Consider the following 13,442-nt stretch of genomic DNA (forward strand, 5'->3'; position numbering starts at 1 on the left):
AAATTATAAGATTACTTAAACATACACCATATTTCTACAAATCATGCTAGAAAGCATATGAAAATCTAATTAAGGCAGACCTTCATCCTGATGAATGAAATCCTAAGGTCAGCTCAGTTCCTAATTTTGAAATTCGTGTCATAATACAGGAAGGCAGAAGTAGAGTGACAATTTTACTTGGTAGTGAAAATATCAAGTCCCACAAGTGCGATGGTCAGGGCAAAGGTCAGGACACAGTTCTACGCTTGTGCTAATTATGTAATAAACTTCCTGCAGCCTGACAGGATCCATCAATCACAACACTGGGGGGAGCAGGACAAAATGATGCTGTTCCTCCAGTGGCAGTGAAGTAACATGCCAGAGTCCCTTATCTAAAACCACCAGGACTTTTCTTCTTTGAATAAATGATTTGCAGTGTTACTGTTACGTAAGGAAATGCAGATGAATGCCTTCTTACCACTCTTGTGCTGTCTGGAAAGTAGCTGTAAATAAAATGTTATCAATGTATCAAATGCTATTGATCTTTGCTAAAACCATGCTGCATTTTGTTGTATTTCTTTACCCTTTTGTCATATACCCAATAGTTAATTATATCTTATCATTTCCTCCTTCAAGATTTATTCCAAGGACTTGCTTGCTGCTGCAGTCAAAAACATGATGAAAACTGGCTTGATTATTTGCAATAACAATATTTTACATTTTATAAAAAGCAGTTATTATAATTTTGCCATCATCAGAGCTCCAAAATGTATTAAAATATTTGTGATAGGCTGTGACGGTGCTTTCAGCATTCTTTCAGATTAGCAAGTCTGTGAAGCACTCTGTCTCCCTAGCTTGAACATAAGCTCCTTGAAATGCTGCTTTCATGGTGACTAAGATTTTACACCTTTCCCCCACAGTGAATTTTTTCTTACATGTGACATATGTATAACAGGATAAGCTGAGACAGAATATTAAACTATTCTTTTGTCCCTACCTTTTTTTAGATGTCAATTATACATGTCATTTAGTGACATCTACATGTGACATATATAGGAAAAGATAAGAATACCTCTTTCAGAAGCTTTCATACAAGAACTTTCAGAAGCTCAAGATTTTAAAATTATTTTTAAATGCCAGACAATTTCTCAATTATATTATAGCCGTGGCACAGAGTACAAAATACCTTTCTAAAAATATTAACAAGATGCCCCCCCCCCCAAACATTAAATTACTTATGTCCTTCCACCTTGATTTCTCTTCAGGTACTAATGCAGTATTATTGCAGCTTACAGAGGTACATTTATGAAGCTTCTTTATTATACCAATTTTTCATGAAGGATAACTTATATGTGTCTGTCTACCAAATCCTTTAGGGACCATATGTATCTTTGGCAAATTTCATATTGTGTTTTCCAGGTACTTAGCTTCCTCTCAGCAAGTATTTAATTCTGTCCTCTTTACCCTTTTAGTTTCTGTGGTGATTTGTGATGTGAAAGCAGCAGTCTGTGCCAGGTTCTCACAGACTGCTGGAAAGCCACAATTCTTTCTGTCTAGCTCTTTTAAAGTATGAAGCTCCTCTGATGTCTTTTTGGGCATCTATTCCTAGCAGCATCTTTCGTCAGTCCAACCTGATACACCCTGTTCCTTACAACCCAATTTTGCAAAACTTTATTCCCGATGGTTCAACATTTTATTCCACATTCAACACAGTCTGGCCTATCTCTACCTTAGAAGTAAATTGAAGTGTATGCTCAAGCAGCCACAAGTCACAAGACACAACTGAACTCACCCAAACTAGGTGATCTTTAAAGAGCAACACAAATAACACATTTCCTTCAACCTACTCATTAGCTCCCAGGCATGCCTTAGCTTTCTTGCCCCTCCAGGAGCTGTGTTCACAAGGCCTGCTAATCTCCAACTTTAATAACTGCTTTTCCATATTTATCAAGATGTACCAAAGCTTTTCTTTGCATCCATAACAAACAACAGTTAGATGAAGAAAGGGGAAAAGCAGAGAGTTAGAACTACATCCCACAAAAACTAAAACCAGATATGCACATCTACGTATTTGTGGCGATATGTTCTTCTAGACTTTGTTTGAAGAAAAACAGCTCCCTTGCTATAACTGGACCTTTACATTCTTTCACTGCTGTAAGCAAATATTGCCCTCAACAGTTTCTCAGCATAAATTATTTCTTGACTCTTTGCATGACAAAATAGCACTTGAATACACAACCTCTTTAATGAAGGCAATGGCTTGGGTTTTTTCCCCCCTTTTTTTTTCTTTTTTTTTTGTTTAAATGAAAACTCCATTTTCTCCCATGACTTTTAAGAGATGTTAATGTATAGAGTTATTGTGTTACTACAGCACAGATTTCTTTCTTACAGTGATTTTTTTTTTTTTTTTCCTTATCAGTGTAAAGAAGAGGAAAGGATAGGTGTTATTTTTTCCCTGGTACATACTATCTCTTCATCTTCAAGGGACATCTGAGACAGATCTCAGCATCAAAAGAACTCTAGAATGCAAGGTGCCTTCTGTAATTTGTTCCACAGTAAAATTGTCAGTGTTTTCTCCTGATTCAAATTCACACCAGGTTTGGAGCTCTGGCATTCCTGATAACATTTATATAGATCCCAAGGCCAAAAAATTCATACTTATACTGGCAAATAAGAATGTCTCAATAAATCTCATTTTGACTAGGCTTTCCTGCCTCTACTTAGCTATATATGTCAAGACATCAAAAAAAAATAAATTCTCAATATTTATGTACTTCTTCTATATTTATGTATTTACATTTAGCTTTAGACATATTAGAGTTTACTTTTACAACTTGTGATGTTTACACAATCTCATAACCACTGCTTCTTACTATTGCAAAACTGCTAACTTAATGTTCCTACTGCTGTGCAACTACAGATGAAAGAAGAAATGGTCAGTATTTATCTGAGAATAAAACAAGGTTTGGCATCCGAAAACATAACCTACTTCCTGATCAGAAAGCCTAGCTATTTCCATCAGTGTGAATAAAAAATTCTGGACAGCAGCAAGATGGAAATAAAAGGAAGAATAGACATTTTTTCACTCAAGGTAACACAGCCCATCTTGTCCCTAATTTTTCTTTACATGAACTGCACTGTAGGAATGCAGGAAGCTGCTATTTCTTAGAGAAAATAATAGCATGATACAGCTCCTGAACCCCCTTTTCTGCCTTTTCTAAAGCACTTAATGAAATGCAACTGGCCTTCTATTATCATATGAAGAGGCAGGAATGAAGTGACACAATGTAATGTCCTAACATCTGTCCATCACCTTCCTTTCACAGCTTCTTTCTGCTTCTTCCCTGTTCCCTTTGTACCAACTCACCCCATTCCCAAAAAAGATCAACTGCCTGCATAAAGTTTCTGGAAACTTGCAGTCCAGCTAACTGCTACAGAATGGTGTTTTTAAAAGTTCCTAAAAATAACCAGAGCTGCAGTCACCCGCACCTACACATATATGGTTCATCACCGCTACTCCTTATGTAAGCTGAAATTTTGGCAGAAGTAGTTCAATACACTTGGCCATATCCTAAGCTTGATTAAAACACTAAACAAACAAAATACCTTGGGTAACTAGTTTTTCTGTAGTTTTTTATTGCCATGATTCACATTAAAACTTAATCCTTCATATACAATCAGCCTAAAATATCTCTAGAGTTGCTTTTCAAATCCAAGTTTGTTTTTCCTTAGACAGAGCAGTACAGGTAAAAAAGAGACCTGTTTCAAGAAAAAGATGATTTCTTTTTTTCTTCAAATAAGTCCTACACACAGTTGTTTTTGCTATTTTTTTAAATAGACCAACCATGCCCCAAGCTATTAAAAAATGCATACATATTAAAAAAAAAACAAAATTAGATCCAAGAAATATAATCAAACAAACTCCACATAATTATTCCCACTGGAATAATCCACTGCTCATTTCACATAAATGAAGTCACTGAAGCACACAACATCCTTTAATGGTCAGTTCCAGATAGATGTCTCGTGTGACAGATATTCATCTCAGAACCAAGCAGAGATGCATAGGCCTCAGCTATAATTTTTCCCTTTTTCTTTCTCCCTTTTCACCCCAAAAAAGACCATCAGACAACCAGGACCACATGTTGGTACTCCAGGCACATCAGGCTGCCAGTCATACCTCAGAATGTGGTTGCCTAAGAGAGCCACTCAATCCCATGACCAAAACCTGCTACTCCCAGTGAAGTTCTAGATAAAGATCAAAGTATTAATCATGAGATCCCATCAAAACAAGCCTGTGGCTGTACTGAATTCCAGTGAAATTAGTCATGTTGCTCCAAATCCCATATTGCAGTGCTGGCACAGTAACACTAAAGTAATTTATCAGCACTCAGCACACTTTCAATAATATATTGCAGCCCACTTTCACACACATTTTAGTGCAGTTGAAGTGCAGTATTGGAGCCATCCCCTCACCCCAAGTTTTGTGTGTACAAGGCAAAAAGAGGATTTTCTCCTTCAGATACTTGCTAGCAACACTCAGTGTAGCGTGTGATCACATACCACATGTAGGGCTGCTGTTGGGCAGCTCCCTTAGAGGAGGCTACACCCATCTGATAAAAGAATCATTTGTATTACTGCTAACAAACATCAGCAGTGAAACAGCAAAACATAAGTAATCTTAAATAACAGCTGCATGATAAACAGTCTACTCAGGATGCCAACAGATACAAATCCATATTGTGTGCAGCATCACATGAATCAAAAAGGAAAAAAAAAAAAGCCTTGATAGAAAGATCTACTTTATGTCTCAGAAACAAACTTTGATCCAACTTTTTCAAGTCTCCACATACTTATTTATACTAAACCTTTGTAGGCACTGCACTGCAATTGCAAGTGGGAAGATGGCATTAGCACAGTACAAAAGTGAAATAAAGTGTCAGAAATCAGACATGAGTACACAAGCACAGCACCGGCTTCAGGTTTTGTTTTATGGTAACCAGGACTTTTTGTTTGTCTCCTCTTTACAGATAGAGCAGAAAAAAACATAAATCTCTGAAAAAGAAATTAAAGTTAAATTATCTGTTTGAAAGATCTTCATGCAGCAAGTGTTACAACCAGCCAGCAGAGATTAGGAAGGGCATGGGTTTGTCTGGGACAAGTTTAATTACCATCTGGGGCAGCTGATGGGACTCATTCAATTTATGTAAAAGACACCCTTATTAGCTCCTCTGAAATCACTGCACCTCAAATTAATGCAAGAATTAAATCCTTTAAAAATCTGTCTATTGGCTCTTTCATTTCAGTTATGTTAATGTTTGGAAACATAAATTTCATTTTCCCACTAAGATACTCACTTCAAGTTAGTGCAAATCATTCACTGCCACACACCAAAGTGAGAGAACCAACTACTGTTGAGCCCTTGTTCTCCTGGGACCATAAAAAACCATGGCTCCAGTGTGCATTGGGTAATCAAGAACTTGTAATTACTGTCACTACAAATTCAAATACATCTGTCCACATAAAAAATGAAATAGATCCAATGCCTGAATTACAAAATGCCCATAAACTTGTCCATACCACTTTTGTAAGAAGAGTATCAAATTCAAAATTCTGTACTTTCCTTCTTATATAAAGCAAAATTAAAATATGCAAATTCTCTGCTGTTCAAGTCCTTGGCTTCCATCTACATTTTATATTAAAGCAGACTTAAAGAGTTAGTATGGCTCACTGTGAAAACCAAATGGGACACAGCCAAACCACAACATGATGCAAAAGTAGGCCAATCATCTGCATAGAACCTGCTGTCATTGAAATCGATGATAGAGTGTTGTGGAATATTTTACTTGATCCCAGTTAGAAATGCAGAGCAGCACTGCAGTCACTGAACAACAAAATGGGATTTAATGCTGTAGGCAAGAAGTTGTCTGGGATTAGTTTTGCTTTGTTTTTGGTTTTTTTTTAACTATAAATATCCCACAATAAAAAATGTTATTTCTAAAAGCCTGATGCTAATCCCCAAATTAAAGTATCTCATGTATGCAAGTAAAACACAACATTTTTCACAAGTAGCATCAAGTTACAGGGAAATTATTTCTGTAATAATTGCTGTACAGAATGGTTTATTAAAAGAGGATTTTCTGCTCTTACAGCAATGGCAGTTTATGGAAATAGTAATGTGAAGTTTAATTTCCTTTTTTTTATGTACACTAGTTGTTATTTTTATATTCTTGATAAATTTTAGCTTGTAAATACATTTTTAAAACTATGAATGGCCAAACAGAGATGAGTCATTTCCAGTTCCCTCACTTTAAGCTTTTCTGCATGAACTGAAAGATATAATTGTCCTCTGCCCGTAAAGACAGCTGGTATGTACATGCAAATGAGGGTCACTGTAATTTCCATAAGAGACAGAACTACTGTTGCATTGGACACTGGTCCCTTCACAATAACAGTCTAAAGCATTGGTGGGAAAAAAAACAAACCAAAACAAAAATTATTAGTAAGTAAATCAAGACCTTGTGAGGAAATGTGAAAAAGTCTACTTCTCCAGAAATCAGGTATCTAAAAAAGAAATACCATGTTCTTGAAGCTTGCCACAGAAAATTTGTTTCCATCATAGCACCACCATAAAATCCAATTACTGATGTGGCAATTAAAAATTTTCTGGGTTGCTTATAAGCTGTCAAATGTTGATAGCTTAAAAAAAAAAAGTGTGCATTTTATATGCTATAAATATGAAAACAGTGAACACCTCAAACTGGAAAAGTTTAGGTAGCATGTCTGAAATTAGTAAACAGATGAAAGTGATTTAAAACAAAACAAAAAAAGATTCAGCTCTCTTCACAGAGGGCTAGTCTCAGAGGGGACTGGCTTTTCTTTGTTAAAAAATTTGAATTCTAATTTTCTAGGCTGAAATTGGGAACTTTTGATCAAGGCTACTGAAGAATGAAAGCATTGTGATTTGAACATAGAAAATAATTTTAGTTATTTACTTCATAAATCATACTCTTTTATTTACTTTTCATAATACCACAAAAAAAATCTCACTCCATTTTTGAAAGAGCATGTGCACATATATGGTTGCTGTCCTCATGCATCTAGAGGTGACTTTATTCAAAACAAAACTTATTTTATCTAATAGCAGGTGCTGTTAGGGTATGTTCTCTTATGTTCTACAGGTTCCTTAAGTGAAAATACATGTAATATGTTGCTGAGTTTTCTCTCCATAAATACCTCCTATGTGGCAGAAGTGTTCCTATTTATGAATATATTACCTTTAGAAATAAAATTCAGATGCGGGGAAGGGAAAGGGAAAAAAAACTCAGAAGGAAAATATAACCATCTACTCACACTACTTCATTTGTGAACTTTCTATTCCCATGTCTTCGTGACAGGATGCAAGCTGTCTAACAGGCAAGGTAAAGAATACTTAACTGAATGAGTCACCTTATGTAGCCTGAGCAGCAGCCTGTCACAGTTACCAAAATCGTACAACCCCCAGTTTCCCTTCTCCTCCCCTGTTTTTGCTGCCTTTCAATGCATTAACATTTCTTTCTTCTCCCCCTGCCCCCTTCTGAAGAGGAAATTGGTTCCTTTCTGAAGTGCTGTCCATCTGTGCTTGCATGGCTTTTTCCTTTTTGTACTAAGCAAATCCTCATCATTGCCTCTGTCTAACACCAGGTGCAGCTCTCATATGTTTATAGTACACTGGAAAAGCACCTAGCATAAGAAAACCCCAAACAGGATCCTGGTTACAGAAAGCTTTATATTTGAAAGATCTATTTATGAAGAGAGTTGGTCTGCCTACAACAGTGCAGCTTTTAGCATTTTTCAACAAGAATAATTTAAGGCATTCAGCCTTTTCCTACAGGATGTAGACAAAGGAGACAAGTAGAAAGAAAAACTTCAAAGAGTTATGCACTTCCTTTACTGGCAGTACTGCCAGACTGATGAAATGTGGCTGTGTTTGTAAGATCAGGCCTTGGATTTTAAAGCTGTTGGCACACATAAAGAAGATAATGCATGCAAAGTATTGCATGCAAGGAATTAAAGTATTTAAAAATATTTTCAAAGCTGTTGTGGGGGGAAAAAAAAACCCAAAACAACTGTTAATACATATCACTCACCTGAAAAGACATTGGGAAATGTCTCTGTAGAAGCCTGGACCCCTGAGGACTTCCTTGAATGAGTCAAAGGCACTCTTTCCGTTTGAAATTTCTCTCTAAACCCCTTGTGCTCCAAATAGTCTGCAGAGCTCACCTTCTCCGTTACCTCGCTTTTGTGATTAGACACCTCTTCTGTCCAGTCTGCAGAGCGACTGAACAAACCTGCCAAACTAGCAGACCTCTTCTTCCTGACCGAGACTTTTTCCTTCTTGTGGAAGGACTCCTGCCTCCTGGTGAAAAGCGGGCTCTGGGATGGGGAGGGAGAAGGTGAATGGTTGGGAGAACTCAGTTGCCTAGTGGTGGTTTTGATGTAACAGGGATTAATTAGATAGGGCTTAAAACATCGGGAACCAAGCATCGGGCTGTCTGCGGTTCCTTCAGAGGACAAACTGCCATTTTTCATTTCTGTGGACAAACCATTGCGCAGCTCCTCTTGACTGCCTGACAGAGCGCGTCTCCCTTCCTGAGTCTCAGCGGCACGATCACGGCCTGCATCTGAAATACCACCCTCTGTTACTGAGTCCTGAAAATCAACAGCCTGCACTTCAGCAGTTTTAGCCTCAGCATCTGCCACTGAAGTTGGAAAGGGTTGTGAGGAGCTGTGTGTCTCAGACCCGTTTTCTACTGCAGTTCTATTCAAACCATCTTGTAGTTCACTGGCTACAGCATCCACTCCAGCAACGAGCTGTTCCTCAACCAGTGGCTGATGTTCTTGTGTTTCAGTCGAGCCGCTTCCAGGAGAGCCTGTGCCATTTACCGCTCCTGTCGGTTCACGTTCAGTCGCACAGGAGACGGGAATGTTTCCCACGGTTTCCGATACCGCTGGAAAAGCCCCCTCGGTGTCTGGGCTCTTCTCTCTCTCAGTGCTAGCTACCGAAAAAAAACGTTCAAAATCTAAGGGGGTTGCCTGAGAATTAGCCATGTGTCGGCCCATTGTTTTGGTGGCGAGGTCCTCAGTTCCAATGTTAATTGCCCCCTGCTGCTGCTGCTGCTGCAGTCTAATAGCTTGCTGGATATCAGAAAGCAAATCCTCTTGTTCTGCGGCTGAATGGAAACTGTATATATCCGTATCAGAGCCAGAGCTGGTCCTTTGTCCATCCTGTGTCTCTGCAGCAGCTGGAACAGTTTCATTTCTGATTTCAAAATGTTCAGCATCTGTGTCTGAGAGACCCCCTTCGTCTGCAGAGATGCTTATATCGGGAGTTTTGGCTACAATTGAATGAGTGCTGTCCAGCTCCCCAGGCTGCAAGGCCTGGCTTTCCAAAACATCCTCCCGTGAACTGCTATTCCCATCTTTAGCCTTGGACAGATTTTTTCTGATCCTCAGATTTGAAAACACAGAGGGCCTGGAGTCCGACTTACCCTTCTTCTTGCCCGATTCGCCTCCTTTTGCATGCTTCCCCAGTCCCCTTCTGCCTCCCGATACCTTCTTTGTGCCGTCCGTATCCTTGGGCCCAGAGGCATCTTCTCCTCCTTCTTGCACATCACCTGTATTTTTCTTTAGCTTCCCATCTTGATTCCCCATGATTTTTCGCAGTGCACCACCTCCGGCAATCAGGCCATCCTCCCGGGTTTCATTCCTTCGGCCTGCCGGCGAGATCCCCTCTAGCGATCCAGGTTTGTTTTCAAGCGGTGGTGATGCAAGTGAGGCAAAGGCTTGCTGTGCCTCTCTCCCATCTGCTAGAGCTGCCTTTTTGCATAATGTGCTGCTGGCACTGGGCTCCGCTGGGACATGCTCAGTGCAGCACTGAGAGCTGCAGACAGCTCCTTCCAATGGCTGCTGCTCCTGGAGCTGCCTGCTCGCCCGGCTCCTGCTGCACTCTGGCTGCTTCAGGAAGGATTCTGTGAAAAGCGTTTCCTTTATAAAAGTCACCTCTTTTTCCACGGTTTTTATTGCCTGCATTGCAAGCTCAGCTCGTCACCAAATCATTTATAATTTCAGTACTTCCAGCTCCTGAAGGGAAAAAGGACACAAAAAGATTAAAGCGAGGTACTTTAATTATTCTGCAACTGCTTAAACAAATCAACTAACAAACTTGGAAAGAAAAATATCATGATTATTTAATAGTTTATAAGGTGCTTAAGCATATGCTGCTTTGACAGATTACACAATACCTCTGGTGATTTATATGTTTGCTTTTTAAAGGCCACCAAAACAATACACAATTTTAAAAGAAGAGTCATTCTCATTTTAAAGCAGATAAAATGAAGACAATAAACAGAAAGTTCTTTCCACGGTTTTAAAGAGTTACGCTTAAAATTCAATGCATTGTGGTAATTACGCTATAAAAAGGCTCCCACAATTTGTATTCTGAGAAGGTAGATATACTGTTATTCCCAGGAGAATCAACTCATCAATATTAAAACACATCACCATTGTTTCCCCTGATAAGAACATCTGGCATGAAACAAGATAAAACAAGAAAAATAGCAGTATTCAAATGCTACTGAGGAAAAAGATACAGTAAAATATTCCTCTATTTCACCCTACATATTTAATAACTGATTTAGATGCTGACACTTCTTAACTACTTTGGAAGTTTGTGCAAAAGTTTTAATCAGTTGCTGCTTCTCCTTCATTTTTGCTTTAGATGTATAAACTTCAATATTTCATAAATACATTGCCTGAACTTCTAGACAAATATTTCCTTCCACTATTAAAACTGAGAATTAAAAAAACTGGAATAGAAACCAAAGGACTTGAGAAAGCCAAACTGCCAAGTTGGATCAGCTGTTCAGCTGCCCAATACCTCGGTTCAACACCAAACAAGAAGTAATCAGATAGATTTTCTGTTTATAATTTACCATCTCTAAACTGCCCAATCTATTTTGTTCAGTTTCTGTGAAAGACTATGTTTTCCTCATGGATATGAACTTCCTCAAGCCTTGCAGTTTTCCTTTCATCAGGGATTGCTGAAATGAATACATCATTCCAGAGAAACACATTCCACTTGTACTGGTTTATCTAAATCTTACATTTGATGTAATTCCTACAAGAGTTTTCACTTCTTTCCTCTGCCTTAATAGGCATTAAAGAAGGAGTATCATTCACGTTTTAAAAAATACACAGGCATCCTCCCCACTACCCTCTCGGTCCCTCCAAGACACACACATTTTTTCCCCAAAGATTTCTAAATACCATCACAAATCTAGGCTCTGGTTATATAAACAGCAAATAATTACTGTTTATTTGGTTTGGAAACAATAACACTGTAACACATGCAAATTAATTTTTTGAACTATCAAAATTTCTTCCTTCTGCTTCTTGGTCACTTACTGCTCTGATGCAAGCCCTGTCCTGAGGGGCCTGTGGTTCAAGCATAAGAAACCTCTTGTCTACAAAAACTTGAGTGTTTTATGTGGATCAGATGACTTTGTATACTCAGTGGGATCATTTTGTTGCAATTGGGGTTCTTTTTAATTATTTTTCCTTGTCTAACCAAGTCAAACATAGTTTTTTTCCACTTTTAACACTTAAAAATATATACTAACAAGACCTAGTATAGCAAAACTTGCAAAAGCATATTATGTGATTTTGCTTTTTTACTCTATTCCTGCTTTTGCTTTCTGTTATCCTTCTTACTTTCTACATTGTTGCAGTATTTTACCCCTTACATCATTATTACGTGTTTGCAAAAGGCTTTTGGAAGCACATATAATTTCAGTCCAACTGAAGATCCACAGTAAGAATTAAGGCACAGTTTGAGAGAACCACTGTAGTAGAATAATACCTTGATGGGTATGTTACCTGACTAGAACTGACAAGGATCTAAGCCTTGATTACAACTGGAGTACTTGTATCTTCCAACCTCACTTAAAAACCCTTTTTCCACTAAAATCTGCCAGAAATTAACATCATGCAGGAGTAATATAAAGACAGAATGGTCTGAGTGTAAGTGAACTGTAGAATTAGTGTAATGTTCTGAAACACTCCCTCTCCTTCCTTCTCTGTAAACATGGGATCTTGCCTGGCAGATCCAATACACTTCCATTACAACTAATGATAACGAACCAGCAGTGATTACTCTGCAAATTGTGTTCCCAAACCAACTCATTGACACAGCTAGGCTTATAGGAGAGTCAATTTAAAGATCAATCATCATTTTTTAATTAGATACTAGAAGCTTATAATAGTTTCAATCTTGTAGGAACATTATTTCCTATAAGTTTTCATACAGCATATCCTGATGAGTCAGTTCTTAAAAAAAACCCACCTAATGTATAGCCATAGATATTTTCAAAATATTAATTAATATATAAAAATTAAAATATATTCAAAATATTAATTAAATATAAATGATTAATTAAATATATTCTAAATTAATTAAATATATTACAATAAAAAACAAATGTTAATATTTTAGGGTCTGTTTATTCTCAGCCAGTCTTTTAAGTTCTAGAGAAAAACATGTTATCAAAAGTCAAGCAAGAAACCAGAACATTTTGGCATCAGTATATGCTACATTTTAAAAGGTAACATGGTATTTAATATTCTACATAAAAAAAGGAGATATTTTCAACAGACACAAAATAGAAAAAAGGAAGGGATTGAGGTGTTCAAGAAGGATATTTCATTTTAAAGAGTGATAATAACTCATTCTGAGTTACTATAATTTATTCCTTGTTTGCTTTTTTTGACAACAAACTACTGAGGCTAGTCAGGGAGCCTGCCTGCCTGGCTCATTCAGTATTTGCCAGTGCTCAACCAAAATCACTGAGGGGTGAGACTACAAGCTGAGATCCTCCTCATCTCTCTCCTCCTAAGCTCAGGAGATGCAAATAGCAACACACAGAGGAGAGTCAAAACTTACAACTCAAGACACGTTGTCCTTGCGCTCCCAGAGACCTCCACAATAGCACATTCCTGTTAAAAACACAAAACCCTGTTATGGGACTGGGATTATTTTCAAGATAGTTACCATTTCCTGCAGCCTCTCTGGAAAGGTGAGCAGCTCCCCCGGCACTGCCCGCCCACCCCCTTGATCAGCTGGGAGGGGAAGGGCAGCAGGATTGCCCACACCTGGGCTCAGGGCTCAGCCTCCTGGAGCCCAGTCAAGGCAGTGCTGCCCTCCTGTCGGGTCAGGAGTTCTCCCTCTCATTCCTTACACAAAGGCTGGGTGACCAGTTGGCATCCTGCTGCTTTGGACCTGTGGCAAACATGGGCTTCCTGCAGGAAATGAGGGGTGCCTAGGGGAGCCTGCTCAGCAGAGACACAGCTTTCTTGGGGTGGATGAGTTTTCACCATGCTTTACTGACTGTGATATTTCATTCTGCTCTCAACAGTAGTTGTTGAAC

General features: G+C 38.4%; 1 protein-coding gene across 6 annotated transcripts in view; it reads right to left on the reverse strand.

Moving 5' to 3' along the window:
• FMN2 (formin 2) overlaps nucleotides 1–13,219 on the reverse strand; it is a 157,730-nt gene extending 144,511 nt beyond the window's left edge. For 4 of the 6 annotated variants that reach the window (XM_086877691.1, XM_086877692.1, XM_086877689.1 and 1 more), the window contains exons 1-2: nucleotides 13,067–13,219; nucleotides 8,109–10,101 (exon numbers count right to left, since the gene is read on the reverse strand). In XM_086877691.1, the coding sequence (XP_086733817.1) occupies nucleotides 8,109–10,050 (1,942 nt within the window). In that variant the 5' untranslated portion in view covers nucleotides 10,051–10,101; nucleotides 13,067–13,219. Of the gene's footprint in view, nucleotides 1–8,108; nucleotides 10,102–12,958 lie in introns of all 6 variants that reach the window. The other 2 variants (XM_086877690.1, XM_086877688.1) reach the window with 1 other exon arrangement.
• Between the last annotated feature and the right edge of the window lie 223 nt (nucleotides 13,220–13,442).

The sequence above is a fragment of the Cyanistes caeruleus genome, chromosome 2 (genome assembly GCF_971803275.1).
Source record: "Cyanistes caeruleus chromosome 2, bCyaCae1.hap1.1, whole genome shotgun sequence".
NCBI lineage: Eukaryota > Metazoa > Chordata > Aves > Passeriformes > Paridae > Cyanistes > Cyanistes caeruleus.